We start from the raw sequence: 22,023 nt of genomic DNA on the forward strand, positions 1-22,023 counted from the left end.
CATTTAGATGCATTATTTTCTGCATTGCACACTCTTGCTTAACTCTATTGCCAACAATAGGTGGCTTGGAACTAAACTCTAGGCAAAATGAATGGCACAGGAATTCTTATTACAGTACTGTGTGGCACACTGTGTGGGTGGCTTCTGAATTCTACTGGATAGTCCGCACCTGCTTCTAGAGCACAAAACAGCCAGCGAGGGCTATGGCCGGCCTGTTTTACCTCCTTAGAAATGTATTGAGCCCTGGCACTTCTACTTTCCCAAATTAAGCACTGTGAGTGACTATTTGCTGCCAAGAAGTGTGGTAAGTTAGACATAGGAGACGGACACAAGGACATGATTCAAGAGACGCTTCATTGGTAAATGCAAAGAAAAACCTTCTGTAGTCCCCATTACTAAGGTGAATTCCCCATGCTACAAAACAAACCAGCTCTCATCAGGATGTGCCAACACAAATGTCATCCTCAGTCCAAAACCTAAGCTGACCCATAACTAACATACTAGTAGAAAGAAAGACGATGACAAAATAATCCTAAAATTGTACTCAGTTCACGGTTACCCCAACCTGGGAACTCAATGGAGGCTGGTTTCTGACCCCATCAAGTGGTGCATAAAGTCTCTGAAAGTTCTGAGATGTGGTTTGTTCAAGAACAATAGGTGGCCTATGGAAGCTGTAAAGAAAGAGAAACAGTTTTTCACACGGAAAATGACACAGAAAAGGTTGTCTCAATAAGTTCTCTGCTCAGTACCTGAGTCATATCCCATCTCCAGGGATAGTGCAACTTGACCAGGATTGCTCCGTAAGCTCACTGCCAAGAGAACTGGTCTCTGAGCCCTCCTTCGGTTCTTTGGCCTCAGGTAGGCGGCAGACTCCTTCAGCCCTGTTTATTCTTCCTCTCTTTTGACCCTTCTCATACTACAGGCTTCTTTAGTCCTGGAGGCTTATCAGCTTGTCACTCATGGGGTATGAGCCTCTCTGGCTCCTGTGGGTTTTTTTGTTTGCCCCCCTGTGGGCTTTAAGCTTCTTTGGCCCTTGTGGTTTCTCAGTTAGCAATTTGTGGGCTACAGGGTCTTTCATCAGTGCAGTTCCTTGTTTGGTCCCTGGTCAGCTATAGTATTCTGTAGCCCTTGTTGTTTCTCGGTTCTCCCTTCATGGGAAGTAGGCTTCTCTCATCTCTATGGATCTTTATTGGGCCCCTCGTGAATTACAGCATCTCTCACCCCTCAGGTACCTCGGTTCACTGATGGTGCTCTACAGGCTTCTTCAGTCTTGGTGATTTCTCGGTTTTCCCCTCACTGGCTGTAGGTTTCTTCTGCCTCTACAGTTCTTTTTTCGGCCCCTCATGGGCTACAAGCATATCTTGCCCATGGGAGAAAGATATTTGAAAACCTGAGCGCTTGTAAAGTTATGTCAGAAGGGAATTCAGCTGTGGGTGAATGCAAGGTATGGGTCGCCTGCCAAGCTTGCCACAATTTGTAAGTTATAGAGCAAAGGTTGCATTCACACTGCGCACAAATCACAAAAGTCCATGCGTAAGTTGTATGCATTTAATTGATTGTAGGCTGACTTACAATTAAGTAAATACATGCAACTTATGCATGGACTTTTGTGATTTGTGCGCAGTCTGAATGCAACCTTTGCTCTATATCTTGCCCATGGGGTTCCTCAGTATGCCCCTAATGGGCTGCAGCTTCTCTTGAGTTCCCTGTGTGGGAAGCCATGGTGTCATTGTTTCCAGACGCCAGTTTCAATCTCATTCGGCGGTGGTGCTCCCTGACTCAGCGGGCCTGTGTTGGTGGTACTCCCTGGCACTGTGGTGCTGTGGAACTCCACCTTCATCAGAGCTCGGCCTGCTCCTCCCACCTTGGCGTGTATCCTGAACAAGCTCCTCCCTAGCGCAGCTCCGCACATTGGTGCTTCCCACCCCCTGGCGGATGTTCTTCTCTCCGTCGGATATCTGGCTGGTTTTAAGTTCCTCCCTGGGATGGCCATTTGACAAAAGGCAGCACCATATACAGCCAGGGACCGCGACCGCTGACAGCTTGCTCTGCAGTGCTCATCCTTCCTTTAACCCTAGCCCCTCACGCTTGCGGTTGACTTTGCGGACTGCTTGTCCTGTCGCCAAAGAAGGGTACAGTTGCATAGTCGGCTCACCTCCCTAATCCCCCCTTGGAGAGAAGGGACAAACTCCCTAGATTTGTCACAGAAGGCAGACCTATTCTAGAGAGATTTGTCTTTGCATTGGTGTACTTATTTGAGATAGGGAATACTGCTTCGACCAGAAACGCCTTACGAGAATGGAGTCGGGCATTCACTTAAAAATGGTGCTTTACATCTATAGGCACCTCAAAGCTACTGCCCCGGTAGAACACTGAGATGATCTAACTGCTTTTTATAAGCAATCATAATCATATACTAGTCATGAACAGTAATAATCATGACATGACTGTCTTTTTTTTTTAGATGTATGTACACTTTGGAGATTTGTGAAGTCCAGTTTTAAAATCACGCAAGATGCAGATTTTGATACCTTTCATTGGACTAATTTTAAATACTATGCAGAGATGGAAGAAAGCATTAGCTTTCAAAGTCCCACCGACTTCATCAGATGTTGCTGCATGAAATGATCAGTAAAAGAAAGCCACAGTACAGATCATTTTCACGCATTGGAGATGCCAACAGTTTTGTGTAGGCATGAGAAAGGTACTTGTCAGGCACTGCCGTTGTGGTATTAACTGACCATCGATGGTAGCAGCTGCAAAATAATGCGAGCACCTGGGGATATAACAGCAAAGCCTGGCAAATGCCTAATACATATGAAGAAGGCAAACTGTTGGCTTTGCCATTGCTTGTTTTTGGCAGGACTTCAGCGAAGGACACACATAGTGCTTCCAGGGTGGCTGAAGGCAGACCTGGTTAAAACATTTGTATTACACCAGTTGTATGTTTACAGCTCGAATTTAAAGCCCCCCCCCAGCCTTTGAATATGTAACTGTATGTATGTATCATCTGCTCCTTTGTAATTATTTTGTAAAAATCCTGATTGTCATTTACGACGGTCTTGTATATTTGTGTTCTCCTGCAACCATTTTATCAAAATTCTGTCCGACTTTATTACTGCCTTGTATACATAAACTAAATGTATGCACTTTTGCAACTTGTAATGCACACAGATACCACAGGGTTTGGTGCGCTTAGTAAACAAACAATTAAGTAATTAACTCTCAGCAGACTGCTTTGAAAATGAAAAATATACGGGCAGCAATTTCAAGCACAACATTTGATGGTAAAGCTTGATAAAGCTAGCTCAAAGACATTGCAGGAAGAAATGTTTTGGGCCGGGAGGGACAGTAAGTGGCGGGAGTAGCCATAGGGAGTAGAATAGCTATGGGCACCTAAACAAACTGAATCGTACCTGGGCGCAGATGTTTGATTTAATCATATGTCTATGAGAGATCCACTTGATCATATGAGAAATCGCATCGCCGAACAGAAGGAATAGTTCTGTCAAGATCTAGCAGAACAAATAAGTCTTTGGATAGGTGGATAGGATAGGTAGATAGGATAGGTCAATGGATAGGTAACTAACCAAAGAACACCTACAAGCTTTGTGTCCCTCCTCAAAAGCCATTTATCCCTAGATGTACTCTAATGCAACAGTTTTGGTTTATAAGTGCCAGCTCACAGGCAAAACTGATAGGTAACATTGTAAACTTCATTGGCTGAAGGGACAGCATGCATGGAATGTGGGTCTGGAATTGCTGTCTTTTGAAAAGACAAGCAACAGCCTTGGAGCATGGAGACCATAAAGGCTTGGAAACAGTACGCATTCTGACATTTGCATTTAATAAAAAAAAGACAATTTTCAAATGTAACCGTGAAGTTAGGCCTAGGCAGTCTTAAGGTGGGCCCCCACTAATTTCCTAAAACTGCTGATGTTATTTTAAAAGGCATATACTTCAGTGCGCCCTTTAAAACGACATCAGTAATTTTAGGAAACTCGCAGGACCTACCCTAATAGTGGTGCCTGGACCTGACTTTACGGTTACATGTAAAAGGCAAACAGTGATGATGTTGGTGTAGCCTATTTCCCATAAAGCACAGCGGCGCTAGACCTGGTCCAGTGTTGAATGACAGGCAATGGTTTGCCACTCTTGCCCATTGCTTTGTTTCTCTGCATTCATGCATTTCTCATTGCTCCATGCCGGCTAATGTAGTACCTTTCACAGTGCTGTCCCTCGTATCCAGGTGGGCAAGCTGTGCAGCGGTAACTGGCCAGGCCTTCCATGACGCAGGTCGGGCTGAAGCTGCAACAGAAAGGAGGAGGACATTGAGCTGATGGCCCTTACACATGGCAAGTAGCTCATTGGACAATGATGGTAACATTCTGGAGCCAATGTGCTTAAACATATTACGTTTGTTCTCTAGAATATGTTACGTAGGAAGGATGGAAAGAAGGGAGGGAGGAAAGGAGGGAAAGGAAGGCAAGGGAGGAAATAGAATGCTAGAAAGGGGAGGAAAGAAAGAAGGAAAGAAGGAAAGAAGGGAGGAAAGAAAGGAGGAATGAAAGAAAGAATGAAGTAAGGAAGGAATGAAAGAAAGAAGGAAGGAAGGAAGGAAGGAAGGAAGGAAGGAAGGAAGGAAAGAAGGAAGGAAGGAAGGAAGGAAGGAAGGAAGGAAGGAAGGAAGGAAGGAAGGAAGGAAGGAAGGAAGGAAGGAAGGAAGGAAGGAAGGAAGGAAGGAAGGAAGGAAGGAAGGAAGGAAGGAAGGAAGGAAAGAAAGAAAGAAAGAAAGAGGAAGGAGGAAAGAAGGAAAGAAGGAAAGAAAGAGGAAGGAGGAAGGAGGAAAGAAGGAAAGAAGGAAAGAAGGAAAGAAGGAAAGAAGGAAAGAAGGAAAGAAGGAAAGAAGGAAAGAAGGAAAGAAGGAAAGAAAGAAAGAAAGAAGGAAAGAAGGAAAGAAGGAAAGAAAAAGAAAGAAAGAAAGAAAGAAAGAAAGAAAGAAAGAAAGAAGGAAGGAAAGAAAGAAAGAAAGAAAGGACAGATGGAAGGATTTATTTATTTAATTAAAATGTTCACGGGATATCGCCTCATTTTTTCAAGTCCAAATGTCTGATTCTGTTCCTATACACTGCTCTGGTCTGAAAAATGTTTTCTTTGGTTGGCCTTGCCAGGCATAAATGGTGTTAAATAAGTCAATAAAAACAATAGAGGGGTGCACTGTTGTGGCGATACGCTTACTGAAGGCTTGGTTTCGAATGCCAGAGCCAGCTCATTGAGTAGGATGCGGGCAAGGCCCAGGCGCGTTCAGGGCGGAAGCCGGTAGTCCCTGGGCCGTTGCTGGGCCAGACAGCACTCTGGCCGGCCGCAGTCGGCACTGGACATTTGCTATGCATGCATTAAATCAATAGTACCTGGCTGAATAATACAATTAGGACGCTTCCAAAATGTAAACACATTGATCTCATTCTCGCAAACCCATTATCCAACACATTTTCAACTCAGTAAAAATAGATCGGCCGCGCATCGCCGGCCCACGAGCCAGGTTTTATTTTGTTATTATTGAGAAAAAAATGTTAAAACTCGTCAGGGTGAAGGAAAATGCTGACTGCACAGAACAGCAGAACCCACTTAAGCTAAGTCCTCCAATTGTGTGCTAGGAAAGGTTTCCACATTTTAATCTAAAAAAGTCACACCACCCCCAGCTGATGCGCTCTGTCTGCTTTGGGATTGCACTGACCTATTGCAGGAGCCGCTGAGAGATATATCCAGATGTTTTTCTTCACATTCCAGTTTAAAAATTGCAAAATTACTGAATAGACCATTTGGGGCTCACATTTCTTTATAGAAAGTGTAGCATCGCGAGATGCCACCGTCATTAGGACGGAGTTGTGGAATCACGGGTCATGTCAGCCAGATTGGAGGCGTGCAAAATAAGTTTACAGCCCTGCATCCTGGTGTCCGGGCGTTCTGTGCAGGTGTGCGCCGCTGCCGCCCAAGGCCCCGCCCGCACCCGCGCCCCTCCCTCTAAAAGACACTACACTGGCGACGGGGCGTGGACTGCACTCGCTGATGTCAAGCGGATCAACACCGTTATAAAAGGGAAAAGAGGTACCGGCGAAGCTCTGCAGCATAAGGGTGAGTTGACGCACCACCCCCACAAGGCCCAAAACGCCCACAGAAGCCCTAGAGTGAAGGGAGAGGCACCAACAAAAGAGGCGATAGTGCACTACAAGCAAGACAGGCGCAGGAAGGTGCACCAGCATACCAGCACCACAGAAAGGACCATTACCACCCAAATCCTCCAGTAAAAGGGAAGGCTAGGAGGCACAATGTCAGACAAGGACCAGAATCAGGCCCCACCTGCCCGGACACAGGAGCATACAGGGAGAGATGCATTTCCTGTGCCATCAATACTACCTTTTGCTACAGTAGCCACCACCAGTCTGGGTCCACGTTGGATTAGGTACATGAAAGAGTTTGACGCTTACCTCGATGCAGTAGGCCTCAAGGAGGATAACAGTGTGATCGGCTCACTCACCGTCACTGCAAGTCAGGAGGTGCGAGACATTATTTTTGAATTGCCTGAAGATGTAGTTTATAAATATGAGGCTCTCAAGAAGATATTAAAATAATATTTTGCCACAAACTGAAATGTGGATTATGAAAGGCACATCGTCCACACTACCACACATGCTTAAGAGCCAGAGTGAAGCAATGTGAGTTCCACTTGTACAATAACGAGGAGGTTATAAAATCACAAGTAATCGCAGGGTGCGAGTCTTTGGTGATAAAGAAAAAATTGCTGCAAGTACCGCATTCTTTGGTGGAAATACTCATGCTGGCGAGGACGTCATCAGCCCTAGACCTACAAATCTCCACATTGAGCAAGACACACATTTCAGCGCCTGTCGTAAAAGAGGAGGGCATCAACAAAGTGACGTCACAGCGGACAGCATTACACGACATCAGACAGGAGAAAGGGCAATGTTTCCGCTGTGGACACGACCTTCCCCAGGATGGATCTTGTCCAGCCATCAGACAAACATGCGGTGCCTGTGGAGGAGAAGATCACTACTGTGCCATGTGTTGGAATCCAAAAGCAATGAGAACCTCCTCCACAGATCACTGCACAGACACAGGTCCCCACCCCAATACCACACCACAAGGCAGAAAGAACAAGTGACGCTGGCAGGAAATATCACAAGGACAGGTGACACACAAGAGGGAAGCACTCAAAATCCCCAGAAAGTCGCAGAAAAAGAAGGGGAAGGATACGCAGGTTATACACGTCCACACCCTCCACCAGGGAATCAGAATCACATTCCAATTTGGACAGATGCAAAAAGGGATACCTCTATGCCTTAGGGAACCCCACTGCGTCAGAGCATAGCCCTACCGTAACACTGACTATGCAAAACCAAGAATTCGATTTCCTAGTGGATTCGGGAGCAACCTTCAATGCCATGCCAGAGTGAGTACCTAAAGCTCAGGAGCAAGCCAAGGTTATGCAATGCTCAAGTGGACATTTATGTATATGGAGCCAAAGAGCCACTGCCCTATCTGAGAGCCTTCAGACCGTCATGCCAGTAGGAAGACAAGAAAGACAATATAACCATCCACGTCCTGGCGACTGAGGCCGCAAGCGGCTGCATACTAAGTTTCAAATCCGCAGTTCAAATGGGTCTCATCCATATCCTTTACTGACTAATGGCAGGGAAATATATGTCCGCAACAGGAAATGTGGCTGCAAATGTCCCCAATCTTTTCAAAGGCATTGGAAAACTTAAAGGTCAAAAAATCTCACTACACATTGATCCCACAGTGAAGCCTGTAGCGCAACAATTCAGGGGGATCCTGTTCAACATTCAGTACCAAGCTAAGAAGGAGCTACTGTCGCTTTTAGAAGGGGACATCATAGCGATACCAGCAATCCCACACCATGGGTCTCACCAGTTGTCTCGGTGCCAAAGAAAAGTGCAGACAGTCAAATCATATTGTGTGTAGACACGAGGGCTCCCAATCAAGCAATTCTTCGAGATCCTTAACGGCGCCACTGTATTTTCCCTCCTTGATTTAAACAAGGGCTATCACCAGATAGAGCTCAGCAAGGAATCACGTTATATAACATTTGCTATGCAAGTGGGACTTTTGAGATATAAGCGCCTGAGTTTCGAATTCTCATCAGCGGGTGAAATATTTCAAGAAATATGCAGGCTCAGACACATACCGCATTGCATCAACTATAGCAATGACATTCTTGTGTTCGGACACTCGCAAGAAAGGCATGATGTCACCCTAATGAAAGTATGTGCAACACTGAATGACACCAACCTCATATTATCAAAGAGAAATGTGACTTTAATAAAAGCACACTAAAAATCTTCAGACACATTTTCTCACAAAAGGGAATCCAACGGGACCCTGACAAGATAAAAGCATTGACAGAGGCTCTAAAACCTGGAACAGTGGCGCGGGTGCGATCTTTCCTGGGTCTAGCAAGTTATTGCACCCGATATCTCCCAGATTTTTCCACCACCAGCGCATCCCTAAGAGCAATCACGAAGCAAGATGCCAAGTTCGAGTGGGGACCGGTGCAACAGGACAGTTTTGAAGCCATAAGGAAGGACATGGCTATGGCCGTATGTATGTCCTACTTTGATCCAAATCTACAGACGGAACTCACAGTAAATGCTAGCCCCGTAGGCCTGCAGGCCATACTAGCCCAGCACTCTGGGAGTGAGCAAGCCAAAAGGAAGATAGTGTCCTATGTCAGCTAGAGTCTAATGGACACAGAACAGATGTATTTGTAAGTGGAAAAAGAGGCCCTGGCGGTGGTTTGGAGTATTTCCATTTATTCATGTACGGAAAGCCATTCACGATAATCACGGAACACCGGGCACTTATCACGATATACAGAAAACTGACAGCACAAATGCCACCCAGAATTGCAAGATGGGTCTCCAAGAATACAAAAACTTGATATTGCACAAACTCGGCAAGGACGAAAATCCGACATCTGCTCACTGGAGGTACACCCTCACGTGATAGGGCAGATGGATATATCAATTACATAATTCATCACGCAATACTACCTGCATTTACAACAACAGAACTCGCAAAACACACAGCCGAAGAGGTCACGCTAGCATTGGTGGAGGCCTGCATCTGGAACAGGAGGAGGAAATCGGACAACGAGACACTCCTGTTAAGTGCGGCAGTGGATGAGCGACTATTTAAAACACTGGCAAAGTCGAAGCAGGAACTTTCCATATCGCAGTCATCTCTGCTATTAAAGGGTGATACGGTCATAATACCAGAAACCCTCCATCAGAAGGTGATAGAGATAGCACACAAGGGTCATTGGGGGATTGTCTCCACCAAACGCCTGTTGCAAAGCAAGATATGGTTCCCAGGAGTGGGCAGGCTAATAGAAAGAACACTCAAATCCTGCACCATCTGCCTCAGTTCGGAAACCACAGTATTTTCGGAGCCACTACACATGTCAGAACTCCCCGAGGGAGTATGGGAGGAAATGGCAATAGACTTCTTTGGACCCTTAAGGTAAGGGGAATAGATGCTAATAGCACTGGACGAACATTCCCACTACCCCGAGATAGAAATTGTGGCATCCACAGCAGCCACTGCACTCATACCAGCGCTTGATCGAATTTTCTCAGCATTTGAAGTACCAAAGGTAGTAAAAATCAGACAATGGCCCGCCATTCAGTGGCAAGGATTTCCAAAATTGTGCAAACTACCTGGGATTCAGACAGAAAACAAATCACACCCCTGTGGCCTCAAGTGAATGGAATGACTGAGTGCTTCATGGCCAACATCAAAAGGGCAGTCCGCATTGCAAACATCATGCACATGCCTATTGAACAAGCACTCTACCAACTTCTAAGAGACTACCAAAACACGCTGCATGATTTCACAGGGAAATATCTGCCAGAACTGATGTTCGGGTGCCCCATCAGGTCAAGAATACCACAGGAAGGTCAGGAAGTGGAGGTGGATGAAGAAATGACAAGGGCAAGGGAAACAGATTACAGAGCAAAAGAAAGACTGAAGGACTATGCGGACTGGAGCAGAAGGGCCGACTGGCTGAAATATCACCTGGAGAACAAGTGCTAGTAAAGCAAACCCAAGTCTACAAGGACATGCCACAGTTCGATCGTAGGCCCATGAAAGTATCTCATGTCAAAGGAGCCATGATCACGGCAGAAAGAGATGGATAGGTTATCACGAGAAACAGCTCCTTCTTCAGAAAAGCTGGAGGGGACATCACCCAGACACATGGACAAAGGAATGGAGCGGAAGAAGAAGAGGATGCAGAAAGACAAAAAGGAGTCAGGATACTCAGCGGATGAAGATGAGCCAGTCAGGGAAGAACGCAGCAGAATGGAAGAGCATATGGAAGAGACAGCCGTGTCCCCTCAACAGGGAAGACCCTGTCGCACCATCTGAAAACCTTGACGCTGGATCGAAGAAACGGGGTAGGACTGTATTCATTTTGGGGGGAGATGTAGCATCGCGATATGCCACCGTCATTAGGACAGAGTTGTGGAATCACGGGTCATGTGACCCAGATTGCACATGAAATAAAGCCATTCACAGCCCTGCATCCTGGTGTCTGGGTGTTCTGTGCGAGAGTGTGTGGTTGCCATGCTAGGCCCTGTGCGTACACCCCAACCACTCTAAAAGACACTACAGAACGAATACATGGGGCGAAGCTATGCATCATTCCTATGGAATTCTTCAGGGAAGTTGCTCCTGCAGGTTTTTGAAAAGCTCAAAAGGAATACACATTACAATTAACAACCAAGCTGCATAGAACATCCCGAAGCTGCAGAATGGAGAGCAGGGCTCCACTTTCCCTGTCCCATGCTCTGGGAGAATGCCCATTGCCCCATCTCAGAGGGCCACATCGCCATCCGATGCCCTCATTAAGCACCATGCCTGGGACTGTAAAGTCCCACCTTATGTGGATCCAACCACGTCCTTGGCTATCCCTGGGATAGGCAACCCCAAGCCCCTGCACACCTGAACTTGCTCAAGCTAGGATTTCAATATTAAACAGCCACCCACTATTCACAACTCTTTTCAGAGTGTCAGTGTGTGTTCAGCCACATGAACAACACAATCACGCGACTGAGGAACAGCCTTCCTGCCGATAGAGCCAGTCATCTGTTGTTTTTGCACCGCAATGGCCAACCCCTTACAGACGTTGATCCTGCCGAATATGTAAGAGCTTGGCTACTCCAGGGCAGGCAGAGTGCAAATTACACTGCTTGCAGGGCACAGCAACATAAAGAGAATGACACTGATGTTAAAAAAAAGCATCTGGGCCATTTTGTAAAATTGAATATTTCAGCCCTAAAAACACTGCACATAGAACTTGATTTGCCCTTTCTTCTGCGTTTTGTGTTACTGTAACCTGCTGTCTGGTGACAAATGATATCACGCCACATCTGTAGTACCATTCTCCTTTTATTTTAGTATTGCTTAAGAAAGAAAAGGCTAATCTTTTTTTCTGAGAACACTGAACGCCTGCTAAGAAGCTTTTCCTAGCACCACCCCTTGGGACACGCCCACAGCATTCTGACCACACCCCTTCAATAAAAGGGGGAAGGGGAGCGAATTCCCCCCAAGAAACTATGTCCATTTCCAGGACTGCCTCCACCAAGGCCACACCTGGGATCTTCACTTCCTGTTCCTGCCATCTCATGAGCTGGTCCCCCCAGCCTTGCCCACCACAATGGGCTTTCCCCCCACCCCACTTTGATCCTACGTTCTCCAGAAGTTCACAAATCAAGACAGAAACTAATTCGAGCTATCGTGCACCCTCGAGCTATACGAGAGGCCTGGCAGCAGCTGAGCAGGGGGCCGGTCAGATCGGGGAGGAGCAGCAGGGCCACAGGCCACGTTGGCTGCATATGCCCGTTAGGTGAAATGGATTAATTATCCTTTAGCCGGTCATCTTATTCATGTTACAGACAGGCGTCCAAGAACAACTGCTGGTACGCTTCTTGCACTCTAGTCACATGACACACATTCCGTAACTCGCTACCTTTCTTGCCATTTGCTTGCCCTGCTGTGCTGAATTGCAACTGCAAGCTTTTGTTTGCTCCTGCTGCTCAACGCATATCTGAAAAAAGTATATATCGCCCAATGTAACCGTACGGACATGAATTGTATGTAACTAAGTATAAGCAACACTAACTAGCGCCACAATGTCTTCGGCCTGCTGTGCACTCAACAAATGCGAATAAAAAAAAAATAAAAAAAGTGTAAGTACCAGCTGTTGCCCCCTGTGCCATCCATGCATTCCCAACCCTCCCACGCGTGAGCACGGCCTCCCTCAGGCACAGCATACATTGGGCTACAATGACAGAGTGGAAGAGGGCGAGTGCTGCTTGCCCACAACCTCTTTGTTTGGTGCCTCTCAGACTCTTTTCCCTGTCTTTTAACGTACTGTCAGGCATTATTTATTTTCGCTGCCACGCTCCGATTCCTCATCCAACATCACTCACTCGCCTCCTCCCTCCGGCTCGCCACAACACAACCCTTCTCTCCCATTCCCCTTTAGTCCTTGGAAGTACCCGTAGTGCCCCATAACGATCTCTGCCACCAAACGACACACCAGAACACAACATTTTGCAGTGGGAGGTTACGCCCAAAAGAAGAGGTCCCAAAAGGAGGCTGGCGAGGCCTGGTGGAAGCTAAGGGATGGCCTATTTTCGCAAAGTGTATTGAAGAAACAACATCCGAGTAGAAGTTGTAAAGACACAACCAGTAATTGAAATGAAAACAGGCTGGTAGATAAATACAGAAGAATAGTATTGAGATGGCCAGAGAAAAGCCAAAGATCAAATTGTGCGTGTGAGTAAAGAGCAGACAGGACCAGGGCAGGCTGAATGCGCTTCATTGTTTCTTTCTGTCGTCATGCCCTATCCCCCCACCCATTTTAGGTCCCAGTGTAGGGGGCGGGGGGTGGACTACATCAATCTCATAATTACTTCCCAGCTAGGCTAGAACTGGTAAAACATATGTTCCTAGCACATGCTTGGCACAGGGTTATTGCCAAATAGCCATTCCTGCAGGAAAGCACAGCAGTGAGGTAGGTTTCCATTAAACCAGAGCTTGCTGGGAAGCCGTCTTGCTGCCCTCCTCCCTCCCTTGGCCTGTGTGCCCCACAGAACAGTCTACCCCCTGCTAGGGAAGGTGCTAGAGGGGACCTGGGGACTCCTGTGGGTCACAGTTCAGTGTGAGTGGCATTTGAGTAACCTCCTGCTCTGAGGTGAGGGTGGCACCAACTGCTTAGTCACCCTACCCAGCACCCCAGCCCCATGTCTAAATGTAATGGCCAGGCTGTGTAAGAATGTGGAGGGGCCAAATACCATGGACGTTCTCAGTAGGGGAGTCTACCCCCCCACTCCAGCATGAGGAGCGACAGTAACTTTTAGTTTCACAAAGTCACTGTTGGCTCCTCCATTGGGGGGGAGATGGGTAACTCTGGGGGCCAGAAGGTGCTATCAGCTATGTGGTTCAACCCCTGGAGGTGGTGTATGGGCGATCATACAGAACTGTCCCAATCACCCATCAGGTGCGCTGTGGTGTACCGGGCAACCACCACTTCATAGCCTTGTCCCTAATAGAAACTACCAGAACATGTATCTTATTGGGAGTTTGGAATTCGCCCAATAGTCTAACAATCTTTGGGGAGCAATGTTAAATGAAGAAATCTCATCAAAAACACTGAGCCAGCAATTAGACATATTCCCACCCATGCGGGTTGCCCGGCCAAAATAACAACAGTGCCTTTTACCAATATGGTGTATAGGATTTTTCTCTGCATATACCCCTTAAATCTGATATACACTCTCACTAATAGCCCCAGATGTCACAAACGGTGGTCGGTCAAAAAACCGAAAACAAAATATCGAATCACCAAAATCCCGAATCCAAAATCTCGAAAAAAAAAAATCTCGAATTATTTATTTATATGTATTTGTGGGTTCAGGTAAGTATAAAAAAAGGGTAAAATAAAAAAAAAAAAGAAAAAAGGGGGGTTGGGGGGGAACCCCCCCATTTCGAAATAAAAACGTATTAAAAAAAAAATTCGAGATTTTTGTTTTCGATATTTTGGATTCGAGATTTTTGTTTTCGATATTTTGTAATTCGGTTTTTCACTATAAACCGTCACAAACTCCACAAAATAGCTAAAATGTTTGTTAACAGAAAACATTTGACCAGTAAAGACTAATAATGCATTAGAAACAAACTTGCCACACTGGTTCATCATCTATGCCCACATAATCTGTTAATTCTGATATGCAATCTTCTACACCGGTCACAAAAAGACTACCGGCCTGATTAGGAGTTTGGTGGTACTGCATCTTAATAACAACAAACTCTGTCACTGTTACCGCATGCAGTAAAAATCTGGTACACAGAGGGGTCCGCATGATTCCAAGTCATGTGGACCTTTCTGTTATTCCCTATTTTGGAGGCCCAGAGGACTCTATGGGAAGTGGTAATTACTGTATGTGTTGATTACCACATGCAGTATGCTTTGTATGAAGGTAAGCACTACCACACAAAAGCAGCCAGTAAATGTGTTTCAGTGTCGAAACTCATAGTTTGGCGGTCGTGGTAAAACATCTGATATTCTAAATTAGTACCCGACGGGGTTGTGGCTTTGTCCTCCAAGCCAATGCAGAGGCTCGGAGTGGGGGCATTACCATACAGTAATCCCGCCGCTCTGAACCTCCTTGGGGCTGGATACCACCATCTCCCTCACTTGGAACAAGGTAAATACCCCATGTATCCCCCGACACTCCCTTTGCCACAAATTTCACTCCCACTCCATCCCGCCAGACTTACCTTCTCCTTTCTGGTCTTGTGCCAGGAACAGTAGTATTTCGGGCGCGTGCACTCCTGATCTGCGACACACCACCATGGAAAGGGAGAAGGGACTAAACAATCCCTTCTCCCATTCCATGGAGACCATCTTTTTTGTTTTCCTTTTCAGTTCACATATAACCTATTAGTACCCCGGTCCAACGGGCCTGTGGTACTAATAGCAATAAGCACTTCACTCGGGGGGGGGGGGGAATTACCACTTCAGGTATGGTCCCAGGGCCTGCATTAAGGCATGGGTGAAATGCCGCCCCTCCCACCCTCTCCCACCTCCACCTCCCCCAACCCCCCGACCCCCAGCTCAGGGCTTACTGCTTAAATAACAAATGATCTTCCACTACTGCCAAAATTGTAATCAGGCCCTTAAGTGGTGTCATGAGTCTTTTTGGCAGCACAACATTCAAGGTGCATGCTGTGTCAAGAGGAGAACTGACCAATTTGCGGTAAGAGATATAACTGCAGAAGAACATGACTTTCAAAATAAAGCTTTATGGAGCTCAGCAAACGCAGGCGGGAGATGGCCACAGCTGCTGATGCCTGGCAAAGTCACCGTGTCCTTTCATGGGTGCTTGAGGTCAAGAAGTCTTGAGGTAAGGAATATGTGTTTACCATGAACGGAACTGTCAGTGGTCGATACATGATAGAAGGTCATTGGAAAGATGCTGTTGCTTACCAGTGCCAGTTCTTTTTTTAATTTTTTTAAATTTAAATATTTACAAATTTATACAGCAATGCACAACGTATCAAACATACAATAATTCTTTCAATGGAAAGTCAACAACAACGAAGCATTTGTGGGAAAAAAAAACAGTATTCAGAAGAGGTCATTGAACCTACCCCAAATTCGTTCATAGAGAGACAATTTCTGTTTCATTTTGAAGATCAGTTTCTCAACTCTCGAGAGTTTATGCATTTCATCCATCCAGTTCTCCAACAATGGAGAAACCCTGCTCTTCCAACCCCTCAGAACCAGACGTTTCGCAACAATCGCACCTCTAAAAATAAATTTTTTATGGGGTGAACAAAGATCATCAAGTGAGGCGTCATCCCCAAATATCATAGTTCTAAAATCCAAGCTTGGATCCCCACCAGAAACTTGAATACAGGCAGTACATACCTCAGACCAGAAGCCAGCAACTCTTACACATTCCCACATCATGTGTTCCATGGATCCAATTGCGTTCATACATCCCCAACACTCATTACTGTCAATCATCCCCCTCCGTTGCAGCCTTTCCGGGGTCCAGTAAACACGGTTCACAATTTTAAGCTGCCTCGCCCGTTCACCCAGGTTCAAAGAACATAATTAGACATTCCGACAGATCGTATGCCAACAATCCGATGAGATATCCGAGCCAATCCTTTCGCTCCAGGTATTCCGCAGCGTCTCATTCCCTTGATAACTGGACACAATCAACTTGTAAACCCTACTCGCCAGACCACCAGAATTGTTCATAATTGCAGCCAGAAGACTATTCAAACCGCCAACATCCACCCAATCAATGGACCCCACACACCTTCTCAAACGCCTTCACGCCGAGTCCGTGAGATTCCAAAAATTCCACCTCCTCCTCAATTCATTCGCAGACATCCAGTGGTCACTCTGCAATAAATCACCCAATTCCTTAATACCAACAAAAAACCAGTCCGGCCAGATAATTGTTTTCGTATTATCCCTAATCTTAGGATTCAACCAGATCAACGACTTCGAGCATCTGAAAGCATCCACACCCACAAGAGACAGCAAATCCCTCCAAGCAGTGCGTAGAGATGTCGTAACCAGCGAGCTGCAACCACGATCTTTGGTATTAGTAGACAATAAACCCTCCCGACCCAGAGGACCGAAAGCATTAGATTCCGCCAGCGCCCATTGATCAGGTTCAGAACATAAAAAGGGGATGAAAGCATAAGCAAAAAAGGACAAGTGATATGCCCTGAAGTTTGGAATTCCCAATCCACCTTCGCAAACCGGTAGTTGCAGTTTCCAGATGGCAAGCCGGGGGCTTTTGTTATCCCATAAAAAAATCTGAACAAGGCGGTCCAGCTCCCTCCAGTATCCATTATTTATCTTCAACGGAAGCATACTCGTCACAAAATTTATCTTAGGTGACAAGTTCATTTTAAGGGCATTAACTTTACCCCACAAAGAAAGGCGGAGAAGCGACCACCTATCAAGACTCATCCTACAATCCTGAGTGATCGCACGCATATTCACATCAACTATATCAACAATTGAGGGGGTTAACCAGACACCTAGATACCGCAATCGCTCATCACACCACTTGAAACCCAAACCAGTCGCAACAGTTTTATCACAACGAAACGTTAAAGGCATAACTTCAGACTTCAGCCAGTTCACTTTGTAACCTGATGATGTGTAGAATTTCAACAAAATTCGCATCAGACATGGGAGAGACTCGTCCAGGCACTTAAGGACCAATAAAAGATCATCCGCATAAAGCCATAATTTCTGTGTTACACCCCAGCAACCAACACCCTCCAACTCAGGGGTATTTTTCAAGACTAAGGCCAACGGCTCAACCGCCAGAATAAACAAAAATGGTGAAAATGGGCACCGCTGACGAGTACCCCTCTCAAGAATAAAGCCTTCCGATCTGATACCATTTGTGTTGACAACGGCCGATGAGTTTATACGGTGGATCAGTGCCAGTTCTTTTGTAGACAGCCTGATAAGAGCATAGTTGCACCCTACAAGAGTGGGCTTGAGGTGCTTCTAATGAAACTTTCAAGAGCTCATGCAGGCTTGAGGGACGCTCTCATTGTTATGCATGCCAGAGGTTCACAGAGTTGCCCAATTAGTGAATCTGCCCCAGGGTTGTCATGGTTGAGACACAGTAACAGCATTCAATGGCTGAAATCAAGTCAGCACAGAGCTCCTGAGTCCTTTTTTTTGCATGATGCAATGGGTATCTCTTCCCTTATGCCAGTGGGCCACCTCTATATTAGAGCCCAAGCAGAGCGGTCCCATGTGACACACCTATTTGAGGAAAAAGCTTTGTGCACAACCGCTGTCAGCCAGTATTTAAACCCAGTCAGAATCATAATTCAGTGACCATTACCTTACTGTAATTTATGTGCTATCTGACAAGGCACATTCCTGTAGGCTCAGGCCTATGCCATTTGACTACAATTAAAGTTCACACATAACAGGTGGCATCTACTTGCATGGCCTTAACAACCCATGTGCGTTGCTGCCATTTTAATGGGGCAAAGGAAAGCTGAGTGAATGCGGGTGTATGTCTGTATAAGGATCTCTGTAGCTGTTTTGTTGACCCCCTCTTATTGTTGTCTCTCTTAAAGTGCGTTTAAGTCGATATGCCAATGCATTTGTTTATTCTGATGTGATTTGTAGATCAATACATTCACAAAGTGTATATGCAATATTACACAGGCTTCGCTTACCTATATTTAGATCATGTGAATGTAACTCACTTGTCATTTAATTAGACCCAGAGTGCTGTTTTCCGATTTAACTGTCCAGTTGATAGGGAAATGTTGCCTGGGATTTAAGGAGTTAAGCTTCAGATCAGTAGTTAGTTCCTGAAATGTCACTGCAGTGGTAGGGCTCTTGTGGCTGTATGGCATCTTCAAAGAAGCAGGAAAAGGAGTAACCGTATCATCGTGACTGCATGACTGACAGTGAACTTGACCAACGGAGGGATGACTTGTGACAAGACAGGGCAGGAGGGTTTTGTCTGACTGGAGAAGGTGAAGATCGGCAGTAAGCAAAGACCGGCATCGGGCCTACTAACATTAATAAAGAATGGAACGGAGGATAGCACAGGGATAACATGGTGGTCTTGGAAACAAGACCACATAGAGCAACAGTGGTTTGAATCCCAGATCCGCACTTTGAAACCGAACTCAGGGATTAAGCGTGTAATATAAAAACAATTTTTAAAAAATTGAAGATCTCTGCAAATAACAAAAACATGGAACCTAAATCCATATGCCCAGCTGTTACAGATTCGGGCTAATGGAATAAGAATAAAGACAACTGAATGGATGATCGTATGTAATCTTTTTTGGAACTCAATGGGAATTGGGGATTCCATCTTTATACAGGTGATCATGGGAAGAAATGACAAACTTCTTAACAGACCCACTTATTATAATAATATGTGGCAATTTAAACATGTCTGCCTGCTACCGGATCACAAAAAAGCCATACATGGACAGAAAATGCAGGTTTAAGAAGTCTACAACTTTTAAATTGTCACACCAGGAGAGACATCCCGGCACGTCCAACATGGAAACTAGGTGACCAAAATAATGTCCTGGACTACTTTTATGTGTCTGGCGATATAGCCTGGGTGTCTATGCTTGAGATGTTATCCACCAAACACAGTGACCACAACATAGTAAAACTAACCTGTATTGTAGCACATGAACGGTTTGAAGAAATATATCCTTTTCCAATCGACATTTCACAAGGCAGAAATTGGTTAATCATGAATTCAACAAGAACAAGGTTTCTGGCTGACCGATTTAAAAATCATGTGAGAAAAATGAAGAACTGTGACCATCGAGCATTGCTCGCGTATCTGAAATGTTTGATTGCGTATGTCGAAAATAGGAAAGCAGGCTCCAAACCATCCTTTTCACTCAAACATTGTTACGATGCAGAATTAGTTGCGGAAAAGAGGTAATGCAAATCAGACTTCAGGAAGCTAAAGGCTAGGGGTCAACCTGACTGCCTAGGACTGATTCAATGCAGAAAGCGTCAATATCAAAACTGGGTAAAAGCTCGAAAATACAGAATGCTGCAAGAGGACGCGGAGCACATGCTAAGAACATGGGGACATTTGGAAATGAATAAACTCCTTAGGTACTCTGCAGCAGGTACTCCAAAAAAACGCAGTAGCTGAAAGTACTTGGATTGAATACTTCACTACAGTGTTTACCATCGAAAATGATGAACCAAAACAAGTAAATGAAAGACTATGCTCAGAATGGTCGTTCTTGACTGAGAAAGCGGATGTCTGTCTTCTGATTAAGAGGGCCAGAAACTCAAGGGCTCCAGGACCGAATGGGTTAACCAACGTTCTCCTTGGAGAAGAACCTGAATTGTGGTCAAAGCTTCCTTGCATACAATTTACCCAGATCAAAAGATTAAGGCGGGTACCAAGATCCTGGAAGACATCGATAGTGGTCCCGATATTCAAGAAGGGGAATAGGTCCGACCCTAAAACCTACTGCCCTATCGCCCTTCCTGACATTGTAGGCAAGTTATTTGCTAAACTGGTTCTGAAGGGCCTGGAGGATTGGGTGATTGAGTCTGAACGTTTTGACATTTGCCAGTCAGGATTCACCAAGGAGATTGGTACATCGTGGAACGTCTTTTTGATTAATTTGTTCAAATTGCAGACCTTTGAGACTAACACCAAAGTATATTTAGTATTCATTGACTTGGCTCAGGCCTTTCACTCAATAGATAGAGGCCTGCTTTGGATCAAACTTGATAGTTGGGGTTTGCCCAAGGGACATCCCGCAAGCCATTAAAGACTCGGATACCACACTACAAATAAAATGGGATCAGAGGGGATTGCTGCCATGTTCCATTATGACAACGAGTGAGCTAAAACAGGGTTGTCCGCTTGCCCCCAGCTTTGTTTAATTTGTTGATTTCTGATTTGTCAGAAACCTTGATCAAAGTCAGGAGCTTTCCACCTAAAATCAATGGAGTCCCTCTCTACCGTTGACTATATGCGGACGACTTAGTCTTAATCGAACAGACTCCTGTTGGCCTCCAACATCAATTGAAAGAATTTGCAAGTTTATGTGATGGAAAATCATCTAAAAGTCAATGTGAGAAAATCAAAAATATTGATCCTACAGTCAGCGAAGGGAAGGAAATCCAATCAAACAATTATTGAACAAGGAAAGGCTAGCTAGCGTTCACTTAATCACATACTTCTTTTTCTTTTATTGTTCTTTTATAACACTCTTAATACCGGGGACCGGTTTCTAAGCGCAAGACTGGGATTGCAACCTGTGTTGCTATGCGTTGTCTTGCTTCCATGACAAACGCGTTGCCCCGGAGCTATGCAACATGGGCTTGAGAGATGGCCCACGTGAAGCAATGTTGAGACTGAAAATAAAAGCCCTTGGAACTCAGGCATGCCTACTTTTGAGAAAGTACAGGAAATTCTCTATTGTGCCAGTGGTAACCTTCTATGGGATGAAGGTGGTACGGATAATAACATACGGCGCAGAAGCTTTTTTCGACCTTCCACTCAATGTATGGCATTCCCTAGAGAGTCTGTTTTCGAAAAGGTCCTCAAGTTACCAAATTGCTTCCCGATACAAGTATTGAGGCTGGAAGTGGGCCCGATTTCTCTTTACACATCTATTATGTGGAATAACTTGGCATTGTACCGTAAGTATAGGTTGTTGTGCCCAAAAAGAGGCTTTGATTTAGTGAAGGGAGTGCTCCTCAATGAAACTGACCTAACTTTGCAGGAATGGAAGAGTGTTTGTTGCAAGGGCCGGATAGGTCTGGACACCAGGGGCGTTGCTAGGTGGGGCTACGGGGGCTATAGCCCCTGATGTTTTGGTTGTAGCCCTGGATAGAATCTCAGGAGCTACAGCCAAAAAACTAGCTAGCCCCCAGTCCCAACAGTTCCGACATCAGCGTAGCCCCGGGTCTTTTCCAGACCTAGCAACTACCCTGCTGGACACCATAGACGCGCAGCTTTTGGCCAACCCTAAGTCGGTGAAAGTCATGATCTGGAGAAAAGACTGCATTGAGACGCTGGAACAAAGTCAACGGTTTAAACTGTACTCTCACTGTGTACCAACATGTAGGCCCTATAACACCTGGCCAAAATACATGGTGCAGTGTCCTAGTAGTTTCTATAGAACACAGTTTATGAGATTCAGACTGAACCTACATCCAGTGTTAGAGGTTATTACAACAAGGAATGAAGGGAGAAGCAAGTGTGCAGGCTGTAGGCCTTGTAAGAAGGAGACTGAGAAGGAAACTCTTCAGCATTTGCTACTGTTTTGCCAGGGCATAACAGACATTAGATCCCGGATCCTGGGGACTTTCTATGAAGAATTTAAGACGGCAGATGAGTG

The 22,023-nt window shown here is 45.5% G+C and overlaps 1 protein-coding gene across 7 annotated transcripts in view; it reads right to left on the reverse strand.

The window, feature by feature from the left end:
• Nucleotides 1-22,023, reverse strand: part of LAMA2 (laminin subunit alpha 2) — a 3,027,572-nt gene that overhangs the window by 808,007 nt on the left and 2,197,542 nt on the right. For all 7 annotated transcript variants that reach the window (XM_069607473.1, XM_069607470.1, XM_069607476.1 and 4 more), the window contains one exon: nucleotides 4,222-4,308. In XM_069607473.1, coding sequence (XP_069463574.1) covers nucleotides 4,222-4,308 — 87 coding nt within the window. The remainder of the gene's footprint in view (nucleotides 1-4,221; nucleotides 4,309-22,023) is intronic.

Source organism: Ambystoma mexicanum, chromosome 4q, assembly GCF_040938575.1.
Source record: "Ambystoma mexicanum isolate Mex_15411 chromosome 4q, UKY_AmexF1_1, whole genome shotgun sequence".
NCBI lineage: Eukaryota > Metazoa > Chordata > Amphibia > Caudata > Ambystomatidae > Ambystoma > Ambystoma mexicanum.